Source organism: Galeopterus variegatus, unplaced genomic scaffold, assembly GCF_000696425.1.
Source record: "Galeopterus variegatus unplaced genomic scaffold, G_variegatus-3.0.2 Scaffold2125, whole genome shotgun sequence".
Classification (NCBI taxonomy): Eukaryota; Metazoa; Chordata; class Mammalia; order Dermoptera; family Cynocephalidae; genus Galeopterus; species Galeopterus variegatus.
Window position 1 is genome coordinate 153769 of NW_007728236.1, and position 26685 is coordinate 180453.

A 26685-nucleotide genomic window follows, 5' to 3' on the forward strand; every position below is an offset into this window, starting at 1 on the left:
TTTTGGTTTTTTGGCACCAGATAAGTGATTTAAAAGCTAAAATTACTTCATGCCATAAAATCACTCCATTTCGATCTTTCTGCAGTGTAGGAGTGTAATAATTACAAAGAAAGCTAGAATGATCAACACTGATTTCAAGGAAAATACTTGAATTACAATTTTGGTTTTTTGGCACCAGATAAGTGATTTAAAAGCTAAAATTACTTCATGCCATAAAATGACTCCATTTCGATCTTTCTGCAGTGTAGGAGTGTAATAATTACAAAGAAAGCTAGAATGATCAACACTGATTTCAAGGAAAATACTTGAATTACAGATTTCTATAAGTAGTTGAAGGATCTCCTGTATAAAATCTCCATATAAAAATCCATAACATTTAGCCCTAAAGATCTGACTAATACTAATGTGATAGGGAAACAAATGTTTTAAACTACTTAGCATGTTATTTTTAAGCTAATTGGTAATTAAACTTGTAGAGTTAAACTTAACTCCTAACACATCATATTGTCCACCCACTGAGTTTACTGTGAGAGCAATTTTCTTATGATTCAGAATTTAAAATGTCCTAATTAAGTTAGAAAAGGCTTTAAAACCATTATTAAATGCTATTTTTATTCCTGGTAAATTTGTCTGGTAGTAAAATCAGCTTTGTGGTATATTAAAGGTGGTTATTTTAGCGGGGTTAGTGGTATTAATTATTTCACAGCAATCTGGGGGAATTATAAATGAAAAGAATGAAAAACAGGAGCTGTTAAAATAGAATAAGGAGTGACAGTTCCCGCAGTCCCCACTGACAGAGCGGTTAATGCTCAGAGGGGAGTCACCACCTACATTCTTGTGGGATGATGATGAGTGCCCCCACCTATGTGAAAATGAGAAATAAGGCATCCGCAGGCAATGCTGGATTCTACTTCTCTTATAAACATGAGGTCAAATGTAGCACATCAACAAAAGACGGGCTTCAAAGATTATAAAGAGTCAAATGTTATTTATAGGAATACATCTGGCTGTGGAGAAAAATCACTACCTCATTATTTGAAAGGATGTAGAAAACACCTTTAAAATTTATTTTCCAGGTCATGACTAGGGACATAACAGTCAGGAAAAAGGTTCAGAAATTTGTAAACCCCACTGCCCAAGAAAAGATGCCAGAAAGTGGCCCTAATAGGTGTCAACAATTACATTTACTCAAAAACAATACTGAAATATATGATTTCTCATATAAACTGGTTATTTCAATAGCTTCATTTTTATGGAATAGATTCTATCCAAATTATGCCATTTCTTAGAGAGCTGTCTTCTAAAACGTGGCTGCACTTCAAAAAAGCACATGTCCATGAATATAGAGGAGCTCGTCATTGCATTTCCAAACAAATCTATGTGTCACCACTGACAATTTTATAGAAGTATTGAATGTCCTTCCAATTTTTCCAACTCAACTCCATTGGACTTCCAACACTGCCAAATTTCTAAATGGAAAAGGCATATGCCACTCCAAACTACACAAGAATGGGTGGCAATAGATTCAGTTCATCCCTAATGAATGGATCTTGCATTTATAAAGTCAGGGAATAATATTGAGAACAGCACGATTCTGAACAATAAAATTATATTATCATGGCGATTTACATGCTTTCTAAACTCTAACTTGAATATATTTCACCTTTATTCCCAGGTGGAATGAAGAACCATCATAGACCCCACATCTACCTGCTTGGTCAGAAACTGCCACCAGTAGGACAACGAGTTAAGCTCAGCAGTGAAGGTGCATTTCTTGGGTCCTCCACTGGGGTGCGATCCAGAAAGTGGTTGGTGTTTTAAAGTGGCACCCACACTTGGGGAGCTCGGAGGTTTCTATCAGCGCTCTCTGCAAGCTTATAGCAATGAACACATCAGTTTCTCTTTCAAAGTAGCCAGCAAAAGCTGGAACAGCCACCTCTGCGCCAACAGCACAGCTTAGAGGACCAAGGAGAGATACAGCTCTCCTCTACGTCCAGGGTAACAGGGAGCCCAGGGTCTCCCAAACACAAAGGGAGAAGCAGGCTGAATGCATTAATGAGTCATGAATTGCATGTTTTGGTTCAGCTAGTCTTCATTTTTGTCAGTCTGAAAGGATGTGGAATTTACAAGCTGCATAAAGACATAACAAATTACAATACACTGAAAGTCAATTACATTCTTTGTTTCTTTGACCATCGCTTTTCTGTTTGAAAAGAATTTCCACAAAGAGGAGAATTACGATCCACAAAACTGGATGAGGAGGCAATACCATTCTGTGGATACTACAAAAATAACAATAAACTTTAAGATATCACACAGGTTCTGGATGCTGTAAAAACTTTTTTTTAAACAGGCCGTACATTACTGGTAGTGTTTGATGCATGTGTAAATAGTAAATCAAACATTTTGATGCTGAAAAGATTGAATTGCTAGAAGATATATGCATGAGGTGCATGTCCTTAAAGTTATCCTGTCCCCACCCCTTTTTTTTTCTCTCTTGGCAATTATTAAGCTTAATTCAAATTCTTCATCAATCCAAACAGAACAAAGTGATGCCACTTTTCCAAGATGTTTTAAGAAAAACGTTATTCACCTAGCTATAACAGTCAAAGTAATGGAGAGAAATCTGGTTCTCCTTCTCTCAATAATCATAATATCCTTCTAGCTGGCCTAATTCTTAAAGCTGTCACATCGTACTTCTAACTCTACCTCCTGGCTCCTCACTGAATGCCCAAGCCTTTCTCTAGGTGGTATTTCAGGAAGAATGTCTTTATGGCAATACAGAAGATGAGCTATGGGGGCAGGGAAAGTGCAAGCTGGGGGCTTCAGCAAGCACTGAGATGTAATGGGGAGAGTACAAAAAGTTATTCCCTTTAATATACGTTGCCATATTTTATAAATTGTGTTGCCCCGAGGGCTTTCCACCTATTCAAAGGATGAGTTTTAGAGCATGGATAAAGAGCAACTATCTTATGAACACAAAGACTTTTCTCATTTTTAAAGGTAAAATTAGACTTTTACTTGGGTTTCCACCAAAATTATAAGCTTGAAAGTCAGGATCTGTTGAGAAACATTTTCTAAATTATTTTAGCATGTCAAGAAACCGCCATAGATCACAGAGTTTTCCTCCCTTGGGTGGAGGAGATTTCCCCTCCACCTACAAAGGCTGGGCCCATGGGCTGCAGCTCTAAGACAGGAGGAGAAAAGGAGCAGAGGAAGAAAAGTTGGAAGCTGATATGGATGAACTGTGTCCCTCAAGTTTTATGTATTAGAAGCTTGATCCCCACTGTGACTGTTAAGAGGGTGGGAAATCCCATTATGGTAATTGAAAGGGGGTCCTTGAAGAGGTGAGGACCATGTGAATGGATTGATCCATTCTTGGAAAAATGGGAGTAGTTCTGGTGCTGTAAAAGGAGAGCACGTGAGGAGCTATTGCTGTCTCTCTGCTCTAGTATTTGTGCCATGTGACACCCCTGGGTCACTGTCACCACCACCAAAACCTTCACCAGATGTGTTCCCTGGACTTTGGACTTCCTAGCCTCTGAAACTGTAAACAATAAATTTTGTTTTCTTTATAAATTACCCAGTTCCAGGTATTTTGTTATAGGCAACAGAAACAGACTAATACAGAAGCCCACCTCTTGTGGTCCTGAGTAGCTCTGGAGATGAAATCCTCCCGCTGCAGGTACCAGCCTTGAGGTGAGTAGGGTGTGGAGGGGAGGATGGAGGGCTTTGAGATGGGCGTTCTTCAGCAAGCACACAAAAGGAAGACTTCTACAACCGCACCCTGTCTAGGCAACCGGAGGCCACTTTGTAGAGGAACAGAGGGAAGGAGAGAAAGTCTGGGAGACTGAGCATTTTACCTAAAGAGCTAAGCATTTACAGTCCAAAATGGATAATATAAATTAATGCAATAGATCAAATTTACCAAAGATAACTAAAATTTAGGGACACCAACCTCCCCTCTAAGAGAGATAAGAAAGCAACAATTTTCATCTGAATTGAAAGTGAAGTCTGAACTCTCTTTCTGCCATACAGACACAGGTGATGAAGGGCTGAAGTGTAGAATGATGGCCACAGAAATGAAAAGACAGCCAGCACTGCCTCCTCTGCTCAATTAGGGTTTATTTATTTAAAGTCTATTGGAGACAAAAATTTTATGGAATAAACTAGAATAAGGAAGCTAAACCCTTCCTCACAGTTTTGAAAAATCGCCAGCGCACAACACTGACCAAAAAAAACCTGTGTATATTACCGATAGAGCAAGTACAGAATTTCAAATATATATAAAGTCCTTTTTTGTTGTTGTTTTTTCCTATATTTCCTGTGGAGGTCCTTGGCAGAGAGTAGAACTTAGCAAAGAACTCAGGAGGTGCCTTCAGCCACTGCAGAAACATAAACAAAATACTTCTAGTCAAGAAGAGAAAATATCAAAAATAATCTTTGAAGGAATTATACAAGAGTGAAATCCAATTTTCAGTGTAGATGGGAAGGTCGATGAAAACACAGGAAGTAATTCCTCTGCTTTGCATAGGAAGAAAAAAAGACAATACTTCAATGATCTCTATCAGAAATGTAGTAGTTTTCTCTCACATAAAGCATAGGTTTAGAAAGAAATTCCCTAACTTTCCTTGAGCTTTAGGGATCAGATCTATTCTATACATATTTTATACCAGATTCAGGGAAATAAAGTGTTTGAAAAACCAGCAATCTTTCTCTGCCCCTCTGAAGAGCAATAGAAAGTCTCTAAACAGACAAAGCCATGGAGACCCTGTCAAAGACATGGCCCCAAACCACTGACCATGACAGTTCCTCAGGTGGCTTTGAGTCAAATGAAATCCATCCAAGAACTGGAGTGACGCTAACAGCAAGCTGGCATTTCTCATTTACCAGTATGGCGTGGGGGCACCCCAGAAAAGTTTCCTAGCTCACGTCAAAATTTCAAATCAGACTGTTAGTATGTCAGGTACAGCGGCTTGCTTAATACCACTTATGTTTTGTGTGAAGGCACCACCTGCAACACGCTGAACTCCATTGACACTTTCACTGCTGTCTTCCCAGAGAGTTTAGAGCTGGGTAGCAAACTTAATTGATAAAAAGTGCTATATGATGAAGTCTCTTTCAAGGAGATTGCCAGCACTTAAAACGCTACTCTTTCTCCAACTATTCCTTGCTTAGTATCCAGGGGGGTATGTGTGTGTGTAAGAACACTTTTAAATATATGTTCCTCAATGGTTTCTGTGGAGACAGGTAAAGCTAGAAAACTGGATCAGACATAAAGTCTTATAACCACCACCATGCGGAAGCCTTGAAGCACGACCTTCCAAAAGTTTCCAAATCTCCTTGCTCCTGATTACTCTGTGGTGGCCTGCTACATCTGATCTGAGACTGTGATTCTATCATCACACTATAACTTTTAAACATTTCTTTTCCCTTTTATTGCCTGGCAACGTGAGCCATTCTGGAGTGGCTCAGCTGTATGGTTTTGATGATTCCAGAAAGACTGCTTTTGGAAACATTATTGGTCGGACCTCCCCAGTCACCAAATTAAACTACACCCTTTAGGTTTCTGATCTTCCCCCTGCAGGATGCATCTACCTTCCCCCAATCTCTCTCTCTCTCCCCCCTCCTCCTTCTTTCATTCTTTTTAAGCTCAATCTTATCCCAAAGTATAATATTCTATCTGGCCTTTTTTCTACGTTTATAAAAGTAAAGTTGACACCTCCAATTAAAACAAACTTTTAATGTCAAGTTTGGAGGCAGGAGAGTGATAAAAGGAGCCACAAAACAGATGGGGATCAATAGTAACTTTATTACAGATCACCTCTGGCTTGGTCCAGAGCAGCTGACTCCATTAACTATGAAGTGTGATTATCTCTCCACTGCATTAAGCAGTGGCAAGAAAAAGTACATGAAACCACAACAACAACATAAAACAGAATGTTCCTGATGCTGCATGCCAATTGCCAACATTTCTGTGTAAGAAAAAAGCCTTCTTTTCAGAAAATACTTTATTTAAATAACCTTGCTGTATTTAAGAAATATTTAAAGTTGTGTTCGAAGAGACTACTCATCCACCTGAGTAAAAACATTAACAGAAAGCAAAGAATATCTTCCTAGACAAAGCATCTTCTTCCTCCTTTTAAAAAAATACTATTCTCAACTGGATAAATGGGTTCCTCAGAGTATGCTTTCTTAATTAAATCTGAAAGCAATAAAAGTCAAGATTTTTTTGTGGAGTTGCAAGGAAAAGATAGAAATGAATTAATTTCAAATAGAACGTAGAGACAAAGAAACTGCAATGATAAGAATTCATTCCTGTATAATCTCTGAGCAGGTGGGGGCTGCTCAAGAGCCTGCTGCTCTGTACGTGAGGGACCGCGCTGCCTGAACACAGAGCTGGGCACCATTTTCTTTACTTTTTCCTCTTCTCTCCTTTTCAGTTCCTGCAACTTCATCTTCAATTTAATTGATATAAGCATAGTAAGAAAACTTGTAGCAAAATCAATAAAAGAACTTTTTAAAAGAACTTTCTTTTTATGGAATACTTCACAATATTTCTATTTCCAATATTTTCTCTTCATGGAGGAAAAATGTTGACTCCTTGGTCTCTATATGCTAGTATAGATTTCACAAAATTTGAAAAATTGAAGTCTAACACCAAGATAAATCTGAATCTAATAAACAAAGATAGCTAGAGAGCTGAATCATCACTCTAATCAACATGAAAAGGATGATAAAAATCACTTCATTTCAAAAAGACAGTGAATTAGGTCACTTATATTGGTGGGGGAGAGGAGATGTGTTGAAATGCCTGTGCAGATCCATCCTTGAGAGTACTGTGTATTATAAAGAGTACCCCATTATTCACTAGAACCTCTTAAACTCAGGTTACATCATATTTTTAAAAAAATTTTTATTGGATCATAATTGATTATACATATTTTGGGGGTTCAATGTTGACATATGTTGATCAAATCAATATTACTAGCATATATATTGTTACAAACCATACTTATCCTTTATGCCCCTTGTCCAATCTCTCCCCACCCCTCTCTCTCCTCCCCCCTCCCCCCTCTAATTACCCTAGATTTCTTCTCTCCTTCTGAAAGAGTAATGATTACTCTGTTGATTTGTTGCCTAGATGATCTGTCCAATGCCGAGAGGTGTGGTCAGTTCCCCCAATATTATCATAGAGCAGATGCTTCTTCTGTCACTCTGGAATGGGCTTTGCGGAGAGAGACATCTTCTTCTTTTCTTTGGTCTCTGCTGGTGACTCTCCTTGTGTCAATGCACTCCAGTGGCTGGAGGACCATCTGCGTGGTGGTTGTGGCATCTAGTTGCTTTCACAGCAGGTGTGGTTATTGTGGTGGCTGTGGTGGGCCTCCCGTATGGAGGTGATGTCTTTGGCATGCTCCTTACCTACTTGGTAGTGGTGATGGCAGTGTGCCTGGCTGTGGGAGGGGTCCAGTCCCCGGCTCCAGCCTAAGGGCCCTGGGAGGGCCCCGTGGTCCTGGTAGTATGCCTGGTTGTCTCCCCTTCCTGGCTTGGTAGCCCAGGGGACTTCCAGTCCTTCTAGGTGTTATAGGTGTTCTTTGGTGAAATGAGACCTTTACTAGTTAATATCAAACTTTGTCTCTGGTTGTGGGTACTTTGTTTTTCCTTTCAGTTCTGTGTTGGATTATTTGCTGTTCCCACCACTTAAACTCTGCACTGGAACTAATTTGTTGTCCTTTGCTTACTTCTAAGGCAGGGGGAACTTCCTGCGGGGACCAGCACTTGAGCTCTGTGGTTGAATTAAATTGCTGCTTTGCTGCTGATTCCCTGGGGAAGGCTTTTTGTGCAGCTCAGGTTTTAATGGTTGACTTTATAGGACTTCCCAGTTTAATGAAATCCAGTGCACCTGGGTTGTATAGAAACACTGGTCTGGGACTGAGTCTTTTCATCAAAATGCACCCCATGCAATTCTATACTCCTGACCAGTCTCCTCTGAGTGGTCCTGTCCTGATTGGGGGGCGGATCAGCTGTCCTTGCTGTGCCCGAGTGTTCCCCTGGTGGGCCCATCTCCCCAACCACTCATGCTGCAAACACTTCCTATGGGACGGGCCATGTGCCAGTCCCTTGTGATGACTCACCAGCCTCTTAGTGGCTCCTTTTTTTCAGTTGTTGTGGCTCCTCGCTATTATGTAGGTCCATGGGAACCCTATTAGTGGTCTTGCTGTCCTGGGGGCCACCAAGGCCCTCTTTTCCCCTGCTGCCTCCAAGCAACTTCATCCAAAGGGCACAGCTGTGGCTTCTGCCAGCTCCTGCTCTGTGCACTCAGCACCTCCAGCCTTGATGCAGTAGGGATTCAAAATGGTCACAGCAGACTTTTCTTTCTCTCATCATGGCTTCTCCCACCTTCATGAACTCCGTAGGTCTCTCCTCCTCTTCCCCTGAGCTCTAGCGGCCCCAGCTTGGCTATTGTTGCTTTTTAATAGGTGTAAATTAGCTGATTTGTGGGAGAGAGTGACATTGGGGACTGTCTATTACTCCATCTTGACCAGAAGTCCTACATAATCTTTATTTACTCTTACCAGCCTTCAATTACATGAGAGACCAAGTTCAATCTTGATATTTGATTGTAAATAGTGGATGTATTCAAGTTCATTTATATGAATTTTAATTAAACTATGTAGATTTTTATTTTCTTTCAGAAGGAGAGAACAGAACTGGTTATTAGAGGGGGGCGGGGGTTTAGGAAGAAATTGGTTAATGGACACAAAGAATGAGTACATTCTGTAATGACAAATATGCCAACTGTCCTGATTTGATCACCATACATTGTACACAAATATCGATAGTCAACTGTGTATCCCACAAATATGTACAATCAATTATGCTTCAATAACAAAAAAAAGATATGTCCAGATATTTATAATCAAATATCTTTGAGTGGAATTTGATTTAACTATTGATTACAGTCTTCCTTGTTTTAAGTCATTGAATACCTTTTAATATATGTCAAGGTATGCAAAATGAATTATTTTCCACCTTCATGTTTAGCAAACATAAAAAGTAAGGTACCTATGACTTCAAGAGCCCCACATAAATAACCATAGGTTATTATTATTAAATGTATCTAGGCCTTATTGGTAAATTGATCATTTATTTACACACCCAACACACATCAACACGTGATCTGGATTACTGGGGGGGAAAAAACTGAACAGAGAGACTACTTGGGTTCTAACCCTGGTTCTGCCATTAATTTGATGTGAAACTGCATAAAAGGCACTCAACAGGTGGTCTCGAGTTCTCCTTCACTCCAACCCTGTCACAGTCTACAATGGCTAATTCCGAGCAAAGCCCCCTACTGCTCAAAAATGTGCAAGGACTCTCCACTATCTACTAAAGTCCAAACTTGAACGTCCAGAATATGTGTTTCACTCCAACCCTGTCACAGTCTACAATGGCTAATTCCGAGCAAAGCCCCCTACTGCTAAAAAATGTGCAAGGACTCTCCACTATCTACTAAAGTCCAAACTTGAACGTCCAGAATATGTGCTTCCCACGCCTGAGCATGTTTCACCCTGTGAACTCAGCTTGCAATATCCTCCCTCCAACCTCTACCAGTTGAAATTCAACTCATTCTTAAAGGTCTAGCTCAAAGGCCAGTGTTTCCTTGAAGTCTTCCTAATCCCTAAACATGAAATTCTCTCCCTTGAACAGCCAGATAATTTATATATATTTAAATATCTATCATCTATCTATCCATCCATCCACTATCTGTCATCTTGCTAGCTATCTATGAACATACATCATCTCTTTGACTAAACTGTAAGCTTCTCGAGGTAAAAAAAAAAAGTCTTATTTGTCTTTGTAGTACCTCGTGGTGCCTGTGACAGTCACTGGCACACAGTGCATGATGTCTGTTGATGACCTGAGTGAGCAGTGCCTCGCACATGGTAAGAGTTTATAAATGTGTGTGGAATTCACCACTGCATAAGCAATAACTTATACTTATTTTGTATCTGCTTTGTTGAAATAAGCCAATTTAATTTCTACTATATCCCACCTCAAAAGAACCTAACATAACATCTTAACTAAAGCAAATTGATTATTTAAGTAAAAAAGTCCAACCCTCTGACTGTATGGTCATAATGTATGATATAATAATGTATTTTGTATAATGCAATATGATAAATATGGGAGTGGTGGGCAAGAGCACAATGATGTGGCATAGTAATGGAAGCCAGCATCCATCTGTTGAAAAAAAATTGGATAGGTATGAACAAAGAAACCCAAGGGTCGCTTTAGGAGAGGGCAGGTGCTGACTGGAGGAGTCTAGATGATCCAGGAGAATAAGCTGGGCCCTCCCTGGTTGAGTCCCTAAGGAATGGGATAAAGTAGGACCCTGGACTCATGGGGACAAAGCAGCTTCATTTAAAAGCCCAGGCCAGGCTGGCGAGTAAGCCTCTGATAGCCTGAGGCCCTCCTTATCGCCCCACTGCAATTTCCCCACATAGGGCTGCCAAGTATAGCTTTCGCGCTCTAGGTTCTGAGGGGATATGGCTGTAGGGTCCTCTCTCACCATCAGAGGGAAAAGGGGTCGTCTGCCTGCCTCAGGCCTCTGGGCACAATTTCAGCAGATGCCTTCCATCCCAGACTCATGTGTCCCGACTCCAGCCCTGCTGACAACACTTGGTCGTTCCCACTTTCCATCCCAGTCCTGTCCCTATTTTTAAAACCCCCTTAATCTGCCTATTCCAAAGAGGTGTCTGGACTTTTCTTCCTCCACTCCTGAATGGCTTTGACCCAGGCCTTCCTGAGCCAGGTTCTGGGCTCACCCACCACTAGTAAGACCCACAGGGGCGCCACAAATAAGGTAAAACCACCATTTGGGCAATTCTGAAGGTCTGTTTGCTGGTGGCAATCACAGGAGCCATGAGGACAATCTAGGGCCGGTAGGTAGATGACAATAAAACTAATTATCTGAACAGGGATACTTTTAAGGGTTAAAGGAAGAACTACTGATAATTATGCTGGGACAACAGGTGCATGAACATGGCCTGTCCCAGGAAAACTGGGATGGGTAATGGCCCTACGCATGGGTCCACTTTTCTGGCCCACACACTGGCTTACGTGTTGCTCACATTTCATGATCTGATTCTCCCTCTTCACAAAGAAACTGGCACTTTTCTGACATACTATTTCATTAAAAAGTGTCTAGAAACTGAACTATCATCAAAATCTTAATAGCATAAATACATATCTGTACGTTCTCGGGAGGTAGCGTGGTATGGTCCTCACAGGAGGACAGGCTCGGCAGTGTGGACTGGCGATGCCACGAAGTTCTGGGGCTCTTCTCATCCTATGCTTACTTCTCATTTGGAGTCCCCAGATTATAAATAAGAAGTAAACCAAATGAAATAAGATCTGAGTACTAAGGTTACTTTTGGTTCAAGCTCAACATAACATCACAAAAATAAAGAGGTATATTTAAATTTACAGGCCATCCTAGACCTTCAGTATATTTCACATCAATATTTAATTTATTCCCCTGGCCAGCTTTAACAAATTGTCACATGGTGAGAAACCATTAAGTCACTAAAAGAAGTACTGTGAAATATTACAAGAGTTATAATATTGCTGCAGCAATAATCTGAATTTAATTTTCAATATTTTATAACTTAGTTTATCAGATGGAATTAAAAACAAAACAAATCGATAAACTTAGGAGTACCATGTAACACAGCTATTTCAATTATACATTCTAAAAGAGTAATTTCACAATTTAAGAATTTTAAACAAGCTAATACACTCTGTCTTATCTCTTCTACAACAATGCAACCATAAAGTTAGATGCAAATAAGAGTTATGTAATAAGTGTTATTATCATCTACCAAACCAGGAAGAGGAAGGGGCAGGGACCAAGGAGCGTTGAGCAATTCCTGTGCCAAATATTATTGTTGGTACTTCTAAAGGCTGTTGGTGTGCATAAGGATCTTTAACACAGGCCCTGAGAATCTAGTAAGGATCACACTTCTGCCCTGTTCAGCACTCAGCCCCTGAACTCAGCCCCAGCTGTCCTGTTATCACCTGCACAAGGGACTACAACCCACTCTCAGAAGTCCCTGTTAAAGAGCTTACCATGAAGAAACATCCCTGCATGACTGCCACAGAAATCAGTAAAATATCTAAGGGGGTAAATCATGTTAGGTTTTGGTCAATGAAATAGGTCTGTGATTTTACTTGTGGCTTAAGCTTATAAAGCATTTATAAATATCAGTGACTTCTTCTGGCTTCTTCCCTTAACACTTAGAGTCAGGAACTAACTACGCAGTCTGGGCTACAGCACAGAAAAACTTTTTAAACTTTCCCATTTTTACCCCTTTTTTCTATCTTTCCATTTTCCCCCAAAGGAATCTCGGCATAAGCTTCCTGTGTCAATTTTGTCCCCCAGCTTCCCTTTACCTTCTAGTGGCCTGGATGGCTCCCCTGGGACAGGAGCCATTCATGTCTGTCTTGTTAGCCCCTTTAGCATCCAGTACAGTATGTCACCCAAGGTTTATCAGATGCAATTGACCCTGCCCTTCCTCCTTTCTGCAGGGTGGGTGCCACTCTTGGTAGCCTGCCTGCAGGGCCCAGTGTCCAGGGCCCAGTGTCCAGTCCCTTGTATCTCTTACATTACCTCAACCTCTAAGCTGGAAATAGCCGGGAATGATCAGCACCTGTTACGATGTGTGGCTACTTCCTAGGAACCTAGGTTACAGCTCAAATATCACTTTTTTAAGGTAAAGAACTGATCAGCTCTTTAAAACACTGCATTCTTCTGGCTTGTACTTCTAGACTTATTCATCTAAAGACTAAAGAAGCACTTCCTAAAATGCATTCTTCAGAACTTTTGTTTTTGGAAGTAGTACCCCATTGGTCAAGTCTATTTGAAACACATCCATCACCCTCTTGGAAGTCACTGTGCCAGCAAACAAAAGGCCTTGAGAAATCCTGAAGTAAAGACATATGATTAGTTTTGTTCAAACCTGTATTTCCCTAAATTATTTCACCACAAAACTCTTTTCTCATATGATATTTACTAACATCTTATGGAAGTCACTGTGCCAGCAAACAAAAGGCCTTGAGAAATCCTGAAGTAAAGACATATGATTAGTTTTGTTCAAACCCGTATTTCCCTAAATTATTTCACCACAAAACTCTTTTCTCATATGATATTTACTAACATCTTAAGAAACCAAGTTCCTCAGAACACAATATGGGAAATGCTGACTTAAAGTGTTTTTCACTTCCCTTGAATTGCATAAATCCCACTAAATTACAGCTTTCAGATCAATTTTCAAAAGTCAAAAATATTCCCGTTAAGGTGTATAACGCCAATCCTGTTTTGTCTGTGAGCACAGCAGATATATCAGAAGTCGTCTACTGTTCCGTGGTCTTAGCTTGTGCTTTTAGAGCGGAGGAGGAGGAAGATGAGGTACTCACACCGCCAAGTCCCTGGAGTCGTAACGGATGACAGCCTGGCCTCTCTGGGAAGGGAGGGTCCAAAACCACCCTTAGCCCTGACAGGCTGAAGAGTCACCACCAGTACACAGAGCAAGCTCTGCCAGCTTCGACTATGTCGTGAGCTTGAAAGGGGTGTGGTTCACGCACTGAATACTCCCTTAGAGTTATGATAAATCAGAAAGTACAAAAATGAGCAGGATACGATTAAGAACATACAAGATAAATCTGCAAAAACTTAATATTCTAGGTGTCCTAAAGATACCTCATTAACTTAAGCTGATTACAAATGTAGGTGACTGAGAGCAGCTGTGAGGAAGGAAACCATCTCACAGTTCAGTCAAGTGATAGAGGCACCTGTCCCTTCTGTATTTAAATTTACTTTTTTTAAAAATTAAGTCTCTCACCTTTATCAGCTTGAAAAATGAAAACAAAACAAAAATGAGTAAATCAATGGCTGGTTGCAGGAGAAGATGAGAAACTCTTTACCACATATGTGTTTAAAATAGTGCATCCTTGAGAACTCAATTCAGACATAGTTCCTGAGAAACTAACTAATGTTTACTCCAACTGAGGCAAATGTCTCTGAATCCTGCTTTCTAAAACAACAACAAAACACTAAACTCTTTCAAATACAGCCAGGTCAGGGGAATTATTTTTCCGACACAGGTAAATGAAGCATGAACTAAAAAAGCACACTTCTGCAGGAGTTCCTGAGTATGTCTGGTGTACTGATTTAAGATACCTCTCCCACCCAGGCTACAACAAAGGAAAAAGAACAACCCACCATGTCATAAGTTGTGACGATCTTCTTCAGAACCTCCGGCACGATTCCCTGCAACTCCATTGTGGGATACTGCTCGCTGAGATTCAGGACTACCAGGGGTGTGTTATCAGGCCCCAGAAAGCGGGGAGACACTGCCAACATGCACTGCATGAGATTGGCCACAGACGACAAGCCACACAGCTCCTTGAATGACACCACCGCATTCTGTTAAATGGAAAGAAAGGAGGCACTTTGTAATTTATCAGGAGTTTAATTTCTCATGGATATACTTGATATACCTGATTATACCTGAACCACTTGGTGAGCAGTTATTAGCAATGTTATGATAGACTTGGCTAATTCTTTTATCCTGGGAAAAATGGCTATTTTCCAAAGTAAACACAGTTATAGACATTTGTAACACCAATTTATCAAAAGAAGTGAAAATGCAAATAAGTCAAATTCCTCCAAAGGGCAAAGCCATTTTTCAGATCAAAGTTCACAGTAGTGCTAATTCTGACATGCAATTACGAGCGAACAAAAAGAATGGCTTCTGCATTCAAAAAAGGTAAAGATTAAGAAAAAAAACCAAATCAGGTTTCAATCAAGTATCAAATGCACCAGCCATCCAAAAATGAAAGGAATATTTGTGAGGCAGAAACCTGAATCCCTCTCACCTGTTTATGCCTCAAATCTGAAGGATTTTTGAGGATGCTGCTCTTCACTGGTGACTCTGCCCAGTGGGGACCTTGGTTACCCAGGGCCTTCCCCATCGGTGTCTTCACTGATCTCAGTGCTGCTCACTCGCTCTTTTTCTAATCACCAGAGGTATGTCATTAACATATCCATTAGAGGAAACCCTTCAACACTGTAAAATGCCACGAGCTGGCATTCATTGAGCACTTACCAAGCACTAAGCTGTACCAGGCATATTTATTACTCATTATCTCGTTTAATCCTAACAATAAGCCATGTTATGGATGAGGAAACTGAGCCTTAGCTCTATAATCTCTTTGTTGTTTGTCTAAGGTCACACAGATAGCACGCGAAGAAGTCAGGATTTTACCTGAAAGTTGTTGATCTTGAGGTTCATGCTTTTAATCACTATGCTATAATAACAGATCAATTTTAATCTCAGTATGAGTAAGGCACGTATTCCAGAACACTTGGGGCCTGGTCCAGGCTGAGCATGTGGCTGGTGGGAGACCTAGGCCCTGCAGGCCTGTGCCTTCTGCTCTCAAATACCTCGGGTTCTTGGGAATGAACAACACTTAAAATTTAGACATTTATTTTTATTAATATTGCTTTAAACATGGGCATCAAACTTCTTATCATTCTGCTTAAAATCACTTTGATATTGACTGTGTATAGAAGTAAATCATCATTGTGATATCTAAAGTGAGGTCCCCCAAGCACTCTATCACATTCCCTGTTTTATTTTCCTCATGGCACTTACCTGTCTCAGCAGTTGTCCTATTTGTTTATTCTCCCACTCTCTGTGGTTTCCCCCTCCCACTGCCTGTCCCAGCTGGGGTACAAGCCCCTTGAGGACAGGCAGTCAATCTGTCTGTTCACCATAGCATCTGCAAGTCCTACACTGCCTGTGTGTGGCACACGCTCTTTAAACAGTGCCACTGACTGCTCTGTTGGTTCAGCGAAGAAACATGGCTCTGGAAAAGTGATGCTTGAGCTCTGGCCGATCCTCAAGGGAATTCTGTGTCACAGCACAGCAGCAGCCACCAGGCAGGGAACAATGCGGCTGGCTTGGAGCTGAGGGTCTATCAAACCACTTTCACCCTCAGAAATAGGGAAAAGCCCTTCACATTTCTGTTATGTTCTTACTTTAAGAGAAATAAAATAAGTTTCCCTATTGAGGGAAGGTTTTCTTTTATTCATGAGGTTTCCACAGAATCAGGAGATAGTAAAAATATGTTGAACTTCCTGAGTCAGATTTTACTGGCTGGTGTCATTCTCATAACAGTCATTGTCACACACATATCAATAAATACTCACCTATCACACACAGGGCACTTCTCACACACTCTGACGGGTTAGGGCCCATATCTCAGTGAGGCAGGCCCTTGCTGTCTAGTTCTGTATCACTCACAGGCCCTACTATATGGATAGACATGTGGACAATCCTTAATTAAATACATAATTCCTAACTGATTGCTTTTAGCTATTTTGTATTTCAAAGGAAATTATTATCTTAGACTTCTAATAAATACATATAAATAAAAACATGTCTTTTACTTATACAATTAGCTAGCCTCTAAAATCAAGAGCAGCTCAATATGCAAACACATGGTCTCATTTAAGGGCCTACTACCCTTCCAGCACTATAGCTCCATAAGAGAGGACTAGAACATGTCTTTTTACTTTGATAGGTCACATGACCTATATCCTTTTATTTTTATTAGTCAATACCAGAGACTCCCATGTACACTAGTAGAGAAAATGGGGAACCATTAAACAGTCATTAACAGGGACTGGGATCAGGGTGTGTAGGCATTAACAAGACTAGTAATTCTAATATGTCATCCATATTTCCAACACCTGTTGGGAAAATGGAACAATTTGTCAGGCTCCCCTCACCTCAGGGCTGGATAGGGGTGGTCCCGTAAACATCGTGTGTGTGGAAAGTGCAGCGCCACTTTCGCTGGTGTTTTACTGCCTTGGGTGCCTGCCCTGCACAGCCATGTTTTTCCAGACCTGCAGCTTCCAAGGACTGTGTGGCTGGTTGCCTAGCTTACAGACCTGCTTGAAGGAGTCTGGTGACCCAGCCTGGTGTGGAGGGGTCTGGTGACCCAGCCTGGCATGTGAAGGGTTTGTGAACCAGTCTGTGAATGGGCTTGAGGGGTCTGGAGCTCCAGGCCCAGCCCTAGCTCAACCATCGGCCCAGTTGTTGCAGGATTACAGGCAGGTAAAAGAGCCGCGACAACTAGCATGGTCACCTAGCTTTACAACTGGCGACAGGAACAGAATTAAAAGAGCTAGACAATTGGTGCTGTGAGCAGGATTCGTGACATCGGCCTTAGCCGTAGCTTAGCAGTAGCCAGACAACAACAACTGCAGTTTTGGAAATTTAAGCAATAAAAAAAAAAAATGCAACTAGTGGTAAACATTCTAATAATCAATTGGAATTTACAAATTATTTAAAATCATACATACTATTGCAAAAAAACCCCAATATATTCATAAACTATGGACACGCACTAAGTAGGAAAACCATGGAGTAAATGCTTACACACAAGCACATACCTGCATGTTCTCTCGCAGATCTGTGGCATCCCGTATCGGGGGCTGGGCATTCTTGAACACTTCATCTACAGTTTTAATCCACAGTGTTCGCAAAGATGCATATTCCCTGGATTTCTTCCCTTTTCTCACAGAGAGGCCCCTTTTGTGAGGTTTCCCTCCTCCTCTTCGGTTAGTAATAGCCACATGGACAAACAAAGAAGCATGTGCGAGGACCTCTCCGGTCAAGGACTGCAGGGGGACATGGCGGTAGCCTGTCTGTAAACATTCAAAGGGAATTGTATACTGACCAATAAACTCATCCCCAATGTAGTCATCATCCAGCACTACAAAGCGCACCATGGCCAGTTCAGGTAGATTGATTTGAAATTCAAAGCTTTCGTCAAAAATGGGAGCGTCTCCATTCTGGTGCACTGTTTTTGTCCTTTGTTCTGCACAATCTGCAGGGATTCCATGGATTTCAACGTAGACGTAAGGATCTACCACGTCACCTTTGGCACCTGATCCTTTGGGCTTGGGAAAGTTCTGCCCACTAATGATTTTAATGTGAAGAAGTTGAGGTGAGACGCCCGGGACAGAGTCTTTTGTATTGGCGCTGAAGAAGGAGACTTCCTCCCTCATGATGGCTGGCCGAAGGACATAACCACAGTTTCCATTCTGCCTAAACCAGCCAATATTCAGGTCCATCATCAGTCCTGGCGTCTGAAAGTTCATGGCTACGATCTGACAACCACATTTCCAAAAGTCTTGAGGATTCATGTTACTAGAGTCAATTCTCATTGGACTAGGAAAAACCCTAGCAAGAAAACGTTTGTTGTAATTCACAAAGTCCCCAGGGTTTTCATTGGCATACTTGCTGGCAAGTACTTCATTAAATGAACAGACTTCCCAGTACTTCTGAACCTGAAATGACACATGAAATTCTTTGAATTGAACTGACTTACAGATGCTGACCAGTTCAGATAGTTCTTTACAAAGCTGAAATCGCTTTACAGGCACATTGTTGGGTTGCTCCGAATTATCTTTTCCCATCCTCTGAGACATTTCTGCTCCTTCATCTTCATCAGTGACATCTCCTTCTATTCCAGAGCAATTTGAGGACAGCTTCTTTGCTTTAATTAGTATTTTCCCTTTCAGGACATCTGGGGATGGTAGGTAAGATTCCTCAACATTGGGTGATGTTGTGTACAGCTTGTCTCCTAAAATTTTCTTCATGTGCTGAACCATTACCTTCTGTTGTTTAATAGAACAGTGATTTTCTAGACACAAGATAAGAGGATACTCTGAAGCAAAGAATGCATACTTGTTAATGATATCAATGACACTGCGGAAGACTATCTGAGAGGTCATGGTGTGGCCTGTGTAAATTACAGGCTCATTATCTGGCCCATCCCATACATCTAATTCAACACTCCGGCAACCCATTTTAAGAGCTCGGATATATCCTGTGATATCAGAGGGACCTCGGAACTGATCCTCTATTAAGTATGTATTATGAGATGAGTTTATAAAGTAATGAGACAGAGGCTGCTTCATATCCTGACAGACCTTCTTATGTTCTGGATCAAATATATAACAGTCAGGTGACATAAGGTAGTTAGTAAACCCGTCTATGGACAGCCAGCCCTTTTCCTGACCCTCTTTGGATGGCTCATATTTGTGAATAATTTCAAGGCTTATTTCCTCATTTATATGTGCCACACCCTGTTCTGCCTCAAGAAACATCATAAGGTCCTTGGTATCAAGGAATTCTTTATTGCTTGAAAACTGAACTAAAAGGAAATAAATTTCAGGTCTAGTACAAAGCTCATGGAAAACCTCAATAAATTCTTCCTTTGTGACTTCAGTACCAGCTTTGTCCTTTGATTTGTGCAACTCTTTGAACTTAAGCTCAATTTTGCTCGTTTTTAAACCAGCATTGAGGTTTCTGATACTTTGCACAGCATTACACAGAGTTATATGCCCAAGGTTATCTACATCAATTTCACTAAACATTTGTGAAACCCAAGAAGTCCTCATGTTGTCTTGGCTACTTTCTAACATATCAAGTGTATGTTTTCCATAAGAAATTAGGTACCGCAGTCCCGTAACCCAGATGTTCGCAACATCTGCAGAGTTGGCGACCAAATCAAGTGACTCATAGTTCTCTCCATATATGACTGAAAATGCACAGTCTTCAGATATCTGGTCAGAAATGCCATTGCTGCGGAATATGTCTGTGTTCTTTCCTGTTCTCACTTCCTTGATGGATTTAATATCAATCTTGGCTTTCTCAGAATCCTTCTTAGATGGCTCCCACCTCAGGCTCTGCATGTCGGCATCCAGGAGAAAATACCTATGGTAAATTCTCGAGTTGGAGCGAACTTTTTTGAGTTCGGAACCCTCAACCATTGAGTTGATACAGTCGCTTGCACTGCTGATCTTCTTCTCTGTCGGCATGCTGCTGAAGGAGACTGTCTTCTTCCGTTCCCTCTTCTGTTTTGTACCATCCTGGGAGGACAAAAATAGTGTTTTAGAAAAACATAAACATGGTTTCTGTGTTCAAGACTAGAAATAAAATTTTAATTTCCCTGAAAAAAATCATACTGTTAGCATTTTCTACTCTGTGCCCCGTGGTGTATGATACTCATTCATCCCTAAAGCTCAGAAGTGGCATTGGAGTCTACAGCTTAGTACCAACAGGTAAGAAATCATTATTAAATAATTGCAATTCATGTTTGCCAAGTAACACAATTTCAGTAACATACAATAAAATCTTGTATTATTACAGAACTGGCTGCATAATTTTCAGAGCCCAGGGGAAAATGAAAATGCAGGACTCCTTGCTCAAAAATTATTAAGAATTTCAAGAAGGTGACAAGAGCATTAAGGCAAGGGTAGGGCACGCCTGAGTGTGGGGCCTGTGCAACTGCATGGGTCAAACACCCACGAAGCAGGTCCTGTCTGGATACACATCTCCTACAGCAGGGAACCAGATCTCTGGGGTGATGCCCAAGAAGTTGAATTTTAGGCAGCACCCCACATGATAGGGATGAACACTAAAGTTTGGAAACCATTTCTTGGCCACTTGGGCTCACCAAGATGTCTGGAATCTATATATACCAAATAACTAGAAACAGCTAAGTATGAACCATGAGTGTGTGTTACACAAGCAGACTGGAATCCAGCAGTAACTCCTGGCTCTTCAGAGTCTCATAATAGATTATCATGGCCCTAAATACTTCAGGTAGATGTGGTTTTACTGTTGCAGTTGTATTAAGTCTGAGAGGGAGGCCTAGATTATAGCTGGAGGTGCTTTTAAAATTCTAGAGTTAAGGGCCGGCCCGTGGCTCACTTGAGAGAGTGCGGTGCTGATAACACCAAGGCCACAGGTTCGGATCCTATATAGGGATGGCCAGATGGCTCACTGGCTGAGCGTGGTGCTGACAACACCAAGTCAAGGTTTACGATCCCCTTACCGGTCATCTTTTAAAAAATAAATTAAATAAATAAATAAATAAATAAAATTCTAGAGTTGGATATATTAAAACCTGCTATTTTCACCAGCCTAATGCTTAGAACAATGTTGCCTAAGTACTTCCAATATTAGTAGATTTTTAACACTACCCAAGTGAAAAACTTCAGGCAGCACCTATTTCTAAAGAAGTCTGCATCACCAATAATGCACTCACCAACCTTCCTGCATAATGTAACATGTTCTCACCTTAAGAGGCTGACGTCCACATCTACATGTGCTTTTAAGTCCTTCCCTGTACAGATGTCTTTATTATTTGAAAAAAAAAAAGTTGCTTAAATGAACTCAAAATATCTTTCACAATTCTAACCTAAAACATAACATTGCCTTTCAGGAAGTATATAAAATCTGTGATAAATCTTCAGTTTCAAAATAAGGAATGGGGATGGGGATTGGGATTATATAACTTTCACGGCAATAAAGAAAAGAGCATACAAAATATACAAAGAAAATTCAAATTTTCCTGTTCTGGATAGAATCTATTTTGAATCAAATCTTCCCTACATTTTAAAATGCTATTATGCTATTCTCTGTATCTGAAATATAAAGCTACTTTTATTTTTTGACTACCTATACTTCCAAAAGCAATTTGCAGAGGTAATTAAACTTTAAATAATATGAGTATCATTTCCCTCAAAGTTTCAAAATGAACCACAGAGGCTTTTGTGATCTGAATGCCAAGATAAAACATAAAAGCCACAAGGCAGAGTATTTCTTTACAACAGTATGTTCAGAACAATAAAGTGCAAAAGATGTAAAAACTGGTAATTGTAACTATAAGGTACACTGTATTATAGCCGTTCCAGATCACTAAAGCATAGATCGTATTCTATCTATCTGAGCGAATTGGCATGAAATTAAATTTGTAATCAGCCATGCATAAGAGCATGAAATGAATGTATAAATTTTCTATTTTTCAGAATGAAGGATGTCTTTACTTTTAAAAAGGCACATTTACTTTTAATAAAGACAACATACTAACTCAGTAAGGGACTTTTTATAATCTTTATAAATTGTATCTTAAAGGTGCCACTAGTAAAAAGAAGTCACAAAGACAAATGGAGGTGTTTACCCATTGATCCATTAAAAATATATATATAGTATTTTCTCAACGTCGTAATCTTTTATGCAGTCATTTTTACATACTAATCAATATTCTACTACCACTTTCTAATTTGTTACAAATGACACATTCAAATTCATAGGTTTCTTGTTATTAAGAAGACAAAGACTGAATAGCACAGTAGGTTAATAACACACCCGTGCTCACACACCCATTATTTGTGGGATAGGCAGCAGCTTAAATACCATACTGTGGCTTTAAAACCTTCCTTTGCTTTTCAAAATCAGCTCAGGCTTCAACTGGTGACTTCTGGTCATCACTGCAGACCCATGAATATGATGGCCACCCAAGCACAGGCTGACATAAGGACAGCAGGGACACCCCTTACCAGAGACTTCCTGTCTGTTCTCCCCCTTCCACCTGCTGTTGCCTAGAACTTACATCCTGTCCTCTCCACAGCACACCAAGGCCTGAATGAAAGGATCTGTCTGTCCTTTCTCACCAGCAGATAAAGCTATTAGAAAACAGCGACAGAGGAGTGTCCTTGCTTAGAGACCAACAGGGAGGGGAACAGGTGTGCACTTGCACTCATCACTGGCTGGACCAGAATCGCGGCTGGGAGAAGCAGGGGGTTGTGATGGCAAGAGAGGCAGGACCAGGGGGTTGTGATGGCAAGTGAGGCAGGCAAACTGGCCCCCACAGCCAAGAGGAAAGGAAGGGGAGGATGGAGCACTCGTGTGGGAGGAAAGGAGAACTGGGGTTCAATGGCAGGAGACTGGGCCCCAAACTGCCTAACTCCCAGAATCTTTACCCTGCTCCTACTCATCTGAACCTAGCTTTCATCCTTCAGCCGGCAGTGATTAAGTACTTGCCTAAGCTGAGAGCTGGTCAGGAGCAGAGCTGGACCCTATTTTCTATGTTGCCTTGTAATGTAAGCTAGTTTAAACCTAACAATGAAAAGTACTCAAACTATATTGCTATACAGATAGTTCTTTTTTTTAACTAAAAGAAAACTAAATGCATATCATGTACATACACCAACTACCTAAAAGCAGAGGAAAAAACACAAGTTTCTGCTGAGATGGAAGTGCCTCAAAATATTTTTTAAAATAGTATAAATTATTTCTCAGAGCTGGCTCAGTAAGTAACCACTCATCACCTAAAGCTTCTGAGTGGTGAATAAAGATGTAAACTTGGTCCACTGGTGCATTTCTGCCACTCTATTAGCACTTTATTAGCACTTTTATTAGCACTTGATGTTAATACATCAAGAGAAGGAACACACTCCCAAAAGTGTGGAAGAAAATCAGCTTCCAAAAGAACCTACCTCCATATCAACCCTGAAATTTTGAATTTCTTGATAAAGAATCATAAAATTTAAAACTGGAAAGAAGCTTAAAGATTCATTGATATACTAACCAACACTTATTTACAAAATAACAATTTTGTGCCAGAATGGTTTTAGGCAAAGCAATAAACTAGAAAGAGGCGAGGGAAACTTTTCCGCACCACAGCAAATTCAGGAAGAATAAAAATGTTTATAGAACTCATATTTAGCATTAAAAGTGGAAGTAGCCATTCTGAGTACTATGGAAAAACATACTTATTTCTAATAAAACTGACTACTTTATTGAGTAGAAGGTTATCACTAAAAATAGAAAGCCACTAAAATTACTGTCTGGGAAATATAAGTGGTAGCAATTTCAGAAGCGGGCATGGGCAATAGATTCTCATCCTGAAACAAAGTAACAAGTAAGTGGGCCTCATTTCTTCTGCTGGCAACAAAGTGCTTGGCACTGATTCAGTTGGTCTAGCTTATTCTGGAGATGAGGAAATAGATCGGAGGAGCTGGAGCCCTGCGTAAGGGCACACAGATAGTTAATGCTCTGCTGGAAGAAAATCACCTCCTCTTTCCCACTGCATTTCTCCTGTATCTTCAAAACTGATTTGTTTCCATTTTCTGATTGATTATTCTTCAGTAAACATCATGAGAAAATGATGCATCAGTATCCAGATTCAATACTCTGGCAAAACGGTGGACAAGTCTAAGCAGTGATTCTGTGGGGGATGTCGGGGGGCAGATCAGAATGGGGAGGGGGGTGCAGTATGAAGATAAAGCACTTCTGTATCCCTCTGGTTTATTTTGAGTCAAGTTATTTAAATTGAATTATAAATAACATTAAAGAAAGGTATGAGATCTTTATGTTTATCAAAGGGGGACTAGAATTAAGAGAGTTGAGAAACACTGGGTTAAAGGAATTCCTGTCTCTTACAAAACAAAACAAAACAAAAAACCCAAGAAAGAACCTGAAGCACAGCAAGGCCTGACCTTTCTTCAGCTCAATAATAATAACTCTGAATTGAAAGAATAAGTCATGCCAGGCACATCAGGGCTACCTTGCAAGGTTTTTCACACGTGTTAAAACACTGATGTGCTCTCCAAGATGAGCAAAAAGAATAAAAAGAATCTGGAGCAAAATGATCACTCTGGAGGTCATTTTATAAAATAAGATGAATTGAAAAAGAATAAAATAACTTGAAGAAAAGCTAGGCATGGTCAAATGCTGCTTCTTACTCATGCAGAGGGGCCCTTTATTGGAAATAACAGAAAGCTGCCTGCTCGTGATGTCTCTCCTCCGTGAGTCCTCCTCCTATGTGATGCCCTCTACTATCTTCCAAAAGCTCACACCCACCGGAGTTTTGCAAGAAGTCCATGAGGGCACAGATCTGCTAATGGCTTGGGAACCTATGGGTGACTTAAAAGTAATAAAGTGGAAGAAAGTACAATTCAGATCATGGCTTGGAATGCAGAAAGCCAAAAGAGAATGTTACTCCCACCCTAACAAGAAAAAGTCAGACAATCCATAAAATCATAACTTTTCTTGCACCTATCAGAGAGCTGTGGTCACAAGGCAATGAAAGGAACTGAATTCCATTAGAGGAGGGTCAAGAGCATGGGAAGAGATCCCTCTTTGACACAGGAATTCTCAACTAAAAGCTGAGGGTAAAGCAGGAACATTGAGTAAACTCTCCAGGATGCTAGCCCCTACCCTAAACACACAGTGACAGTGGCCCACCAGTGGAGGAATTTGAAGCCACTGCTGTACTGAAGGTAACAACAACAACTCAAAACCCAAACCAAGCCCAGTTACCAGCTAGACTGACTCAACTTCTCCAACACTGATGACTTAGAAGAAGAGGCATGCCCATTTCTGAGCATAAATATTATTTACCTACATTACTTACTTCAGTTTCTATTAAACATGATGTCTAGTATTCAATAAAAATCACAGGACATATACACACAAAAAAAATTTAAGAAAAAAACAACCCACTGTCAAAAGATAAAGTAATCAACAGAACCAGACTCAGAGATGACCCACATGTTGCAACTATTAGATGGTGACCTTAAAACAACTATGAGTAATACATTAAAGGATCTAGAGGAAAAAGTGGACAATGTGTATGATCAGATGGCACATTTCCACAGAAAGATGGTAAGTTCCAAAAAAAAAAAAATGGCCTAACGAAAATACCATTTGAAAAAACCCCACAAAATATCAAAGATGATGAATTCCTTTAACAGGCTAATAAGCAGACTAAACAGAGCCAAGGAGAAAAATCAGTGAACTTGAAACTAGATCAATAGAAATTATTTAAACTAAAATATAAAGAGACAAAAGAGTAAGAAAAAAATAAAATAGAGCATCTAGGAGCTGTTGTCTAATACATGTGATAATGGAGTCCCACTAGGAAAAGAGAGAGAGAGAGACAATAGGGCAGAAGAAAACTCTGATTAGATAATGCCCTAGAATTTTCCAAAATTAGATCCAAGATGCTCAGGCAGGATCAAACACACACACACACACACACACACACACACACACACACACCCCTAAATATATCAGTCAAATTGCTGAAAACCAAATATAAAGAGAAGTTTTAAGACAGCCAGAGGAAAAAAAGCAAGTTACATACAGAGAAACACAAATAAGAATTAGAGTTCAGATGGATTACAGGTATCTAACCACAGGCCATCTACTTGACCACCAGCTTGCAAACATGCCACATATAATGAATAGTTTTATGGGAAAAGTTAGTCTCTTTTCAAGGACTGTAGAGCCTAAATTTTCGTGTGCTTTCAAAGACAAAGGTGTCATTAACTTAGAAGTTAGTCTTTGAGGGATCATAGGTCAGTTTCACAGGTTCCACAAGACTATGATCTGATTCTGAAAGTAATCTGCAAACCCTCCTTCCTCTAAGAAGTTTAGAATCATGGCCTTTTTAAGATAAACTTTAGAAGGCAAAGAAAAAGATTATTGCTTCCTGAGAAAGAATGTCAGCCTTAAATGTTAAAGGCAAAATATAAATATTTTACAGGGTTGTAAAGGAAATCTTAAGGCTATCCAAAAGAGAAATGACAAACTGAGAGACTGGAAAGAAAAAGAAAACTACATAATTCATAGATATAAGTAACCGAATTTTATTAATCAAAACAGCAAAATCAATCACAGAAAGCACTCTTACTGATAGTTGTGAAATGGTTTTCTTTATGCCAGGATAGAACAAAATAATCCCGTAGTATAT

General features: G+C 40.2%; 1 protein-coding gene across 2 annotated transcripts in view; it reads right to left on the bottom strand.

Moving 5' to 3' along the window:
- PLCL2 (phospholipase C-like 2) overlaps nucleotides 1–26685 on the bottom strand; it is a 201636-nt gene that overhangs the window by 65891 nt on the left and 109060 nt on the right. For both annotated transcript variants that reach the window (XM_008580533.1, XM_008580534.1), the window contains exons 2-3: nucleotides 17525–20011; nucleotides 14285–14488 (exon numbers count right to left, since the gene is read on the bottom strand). In XM_008580533.1, the coding sequence (XP_008578755.1) occupies nucleotides 14285–14488; nucleotides 17525–19960 (2640 nt within the window). In that variant the 5' untranslated portion in view covers nucleotides 19961–20011. The remainder of the gene's footprint in view (nucleotides 1–14284; nucleotides 14489–17524; nucleotides 20012–26685) is intronic.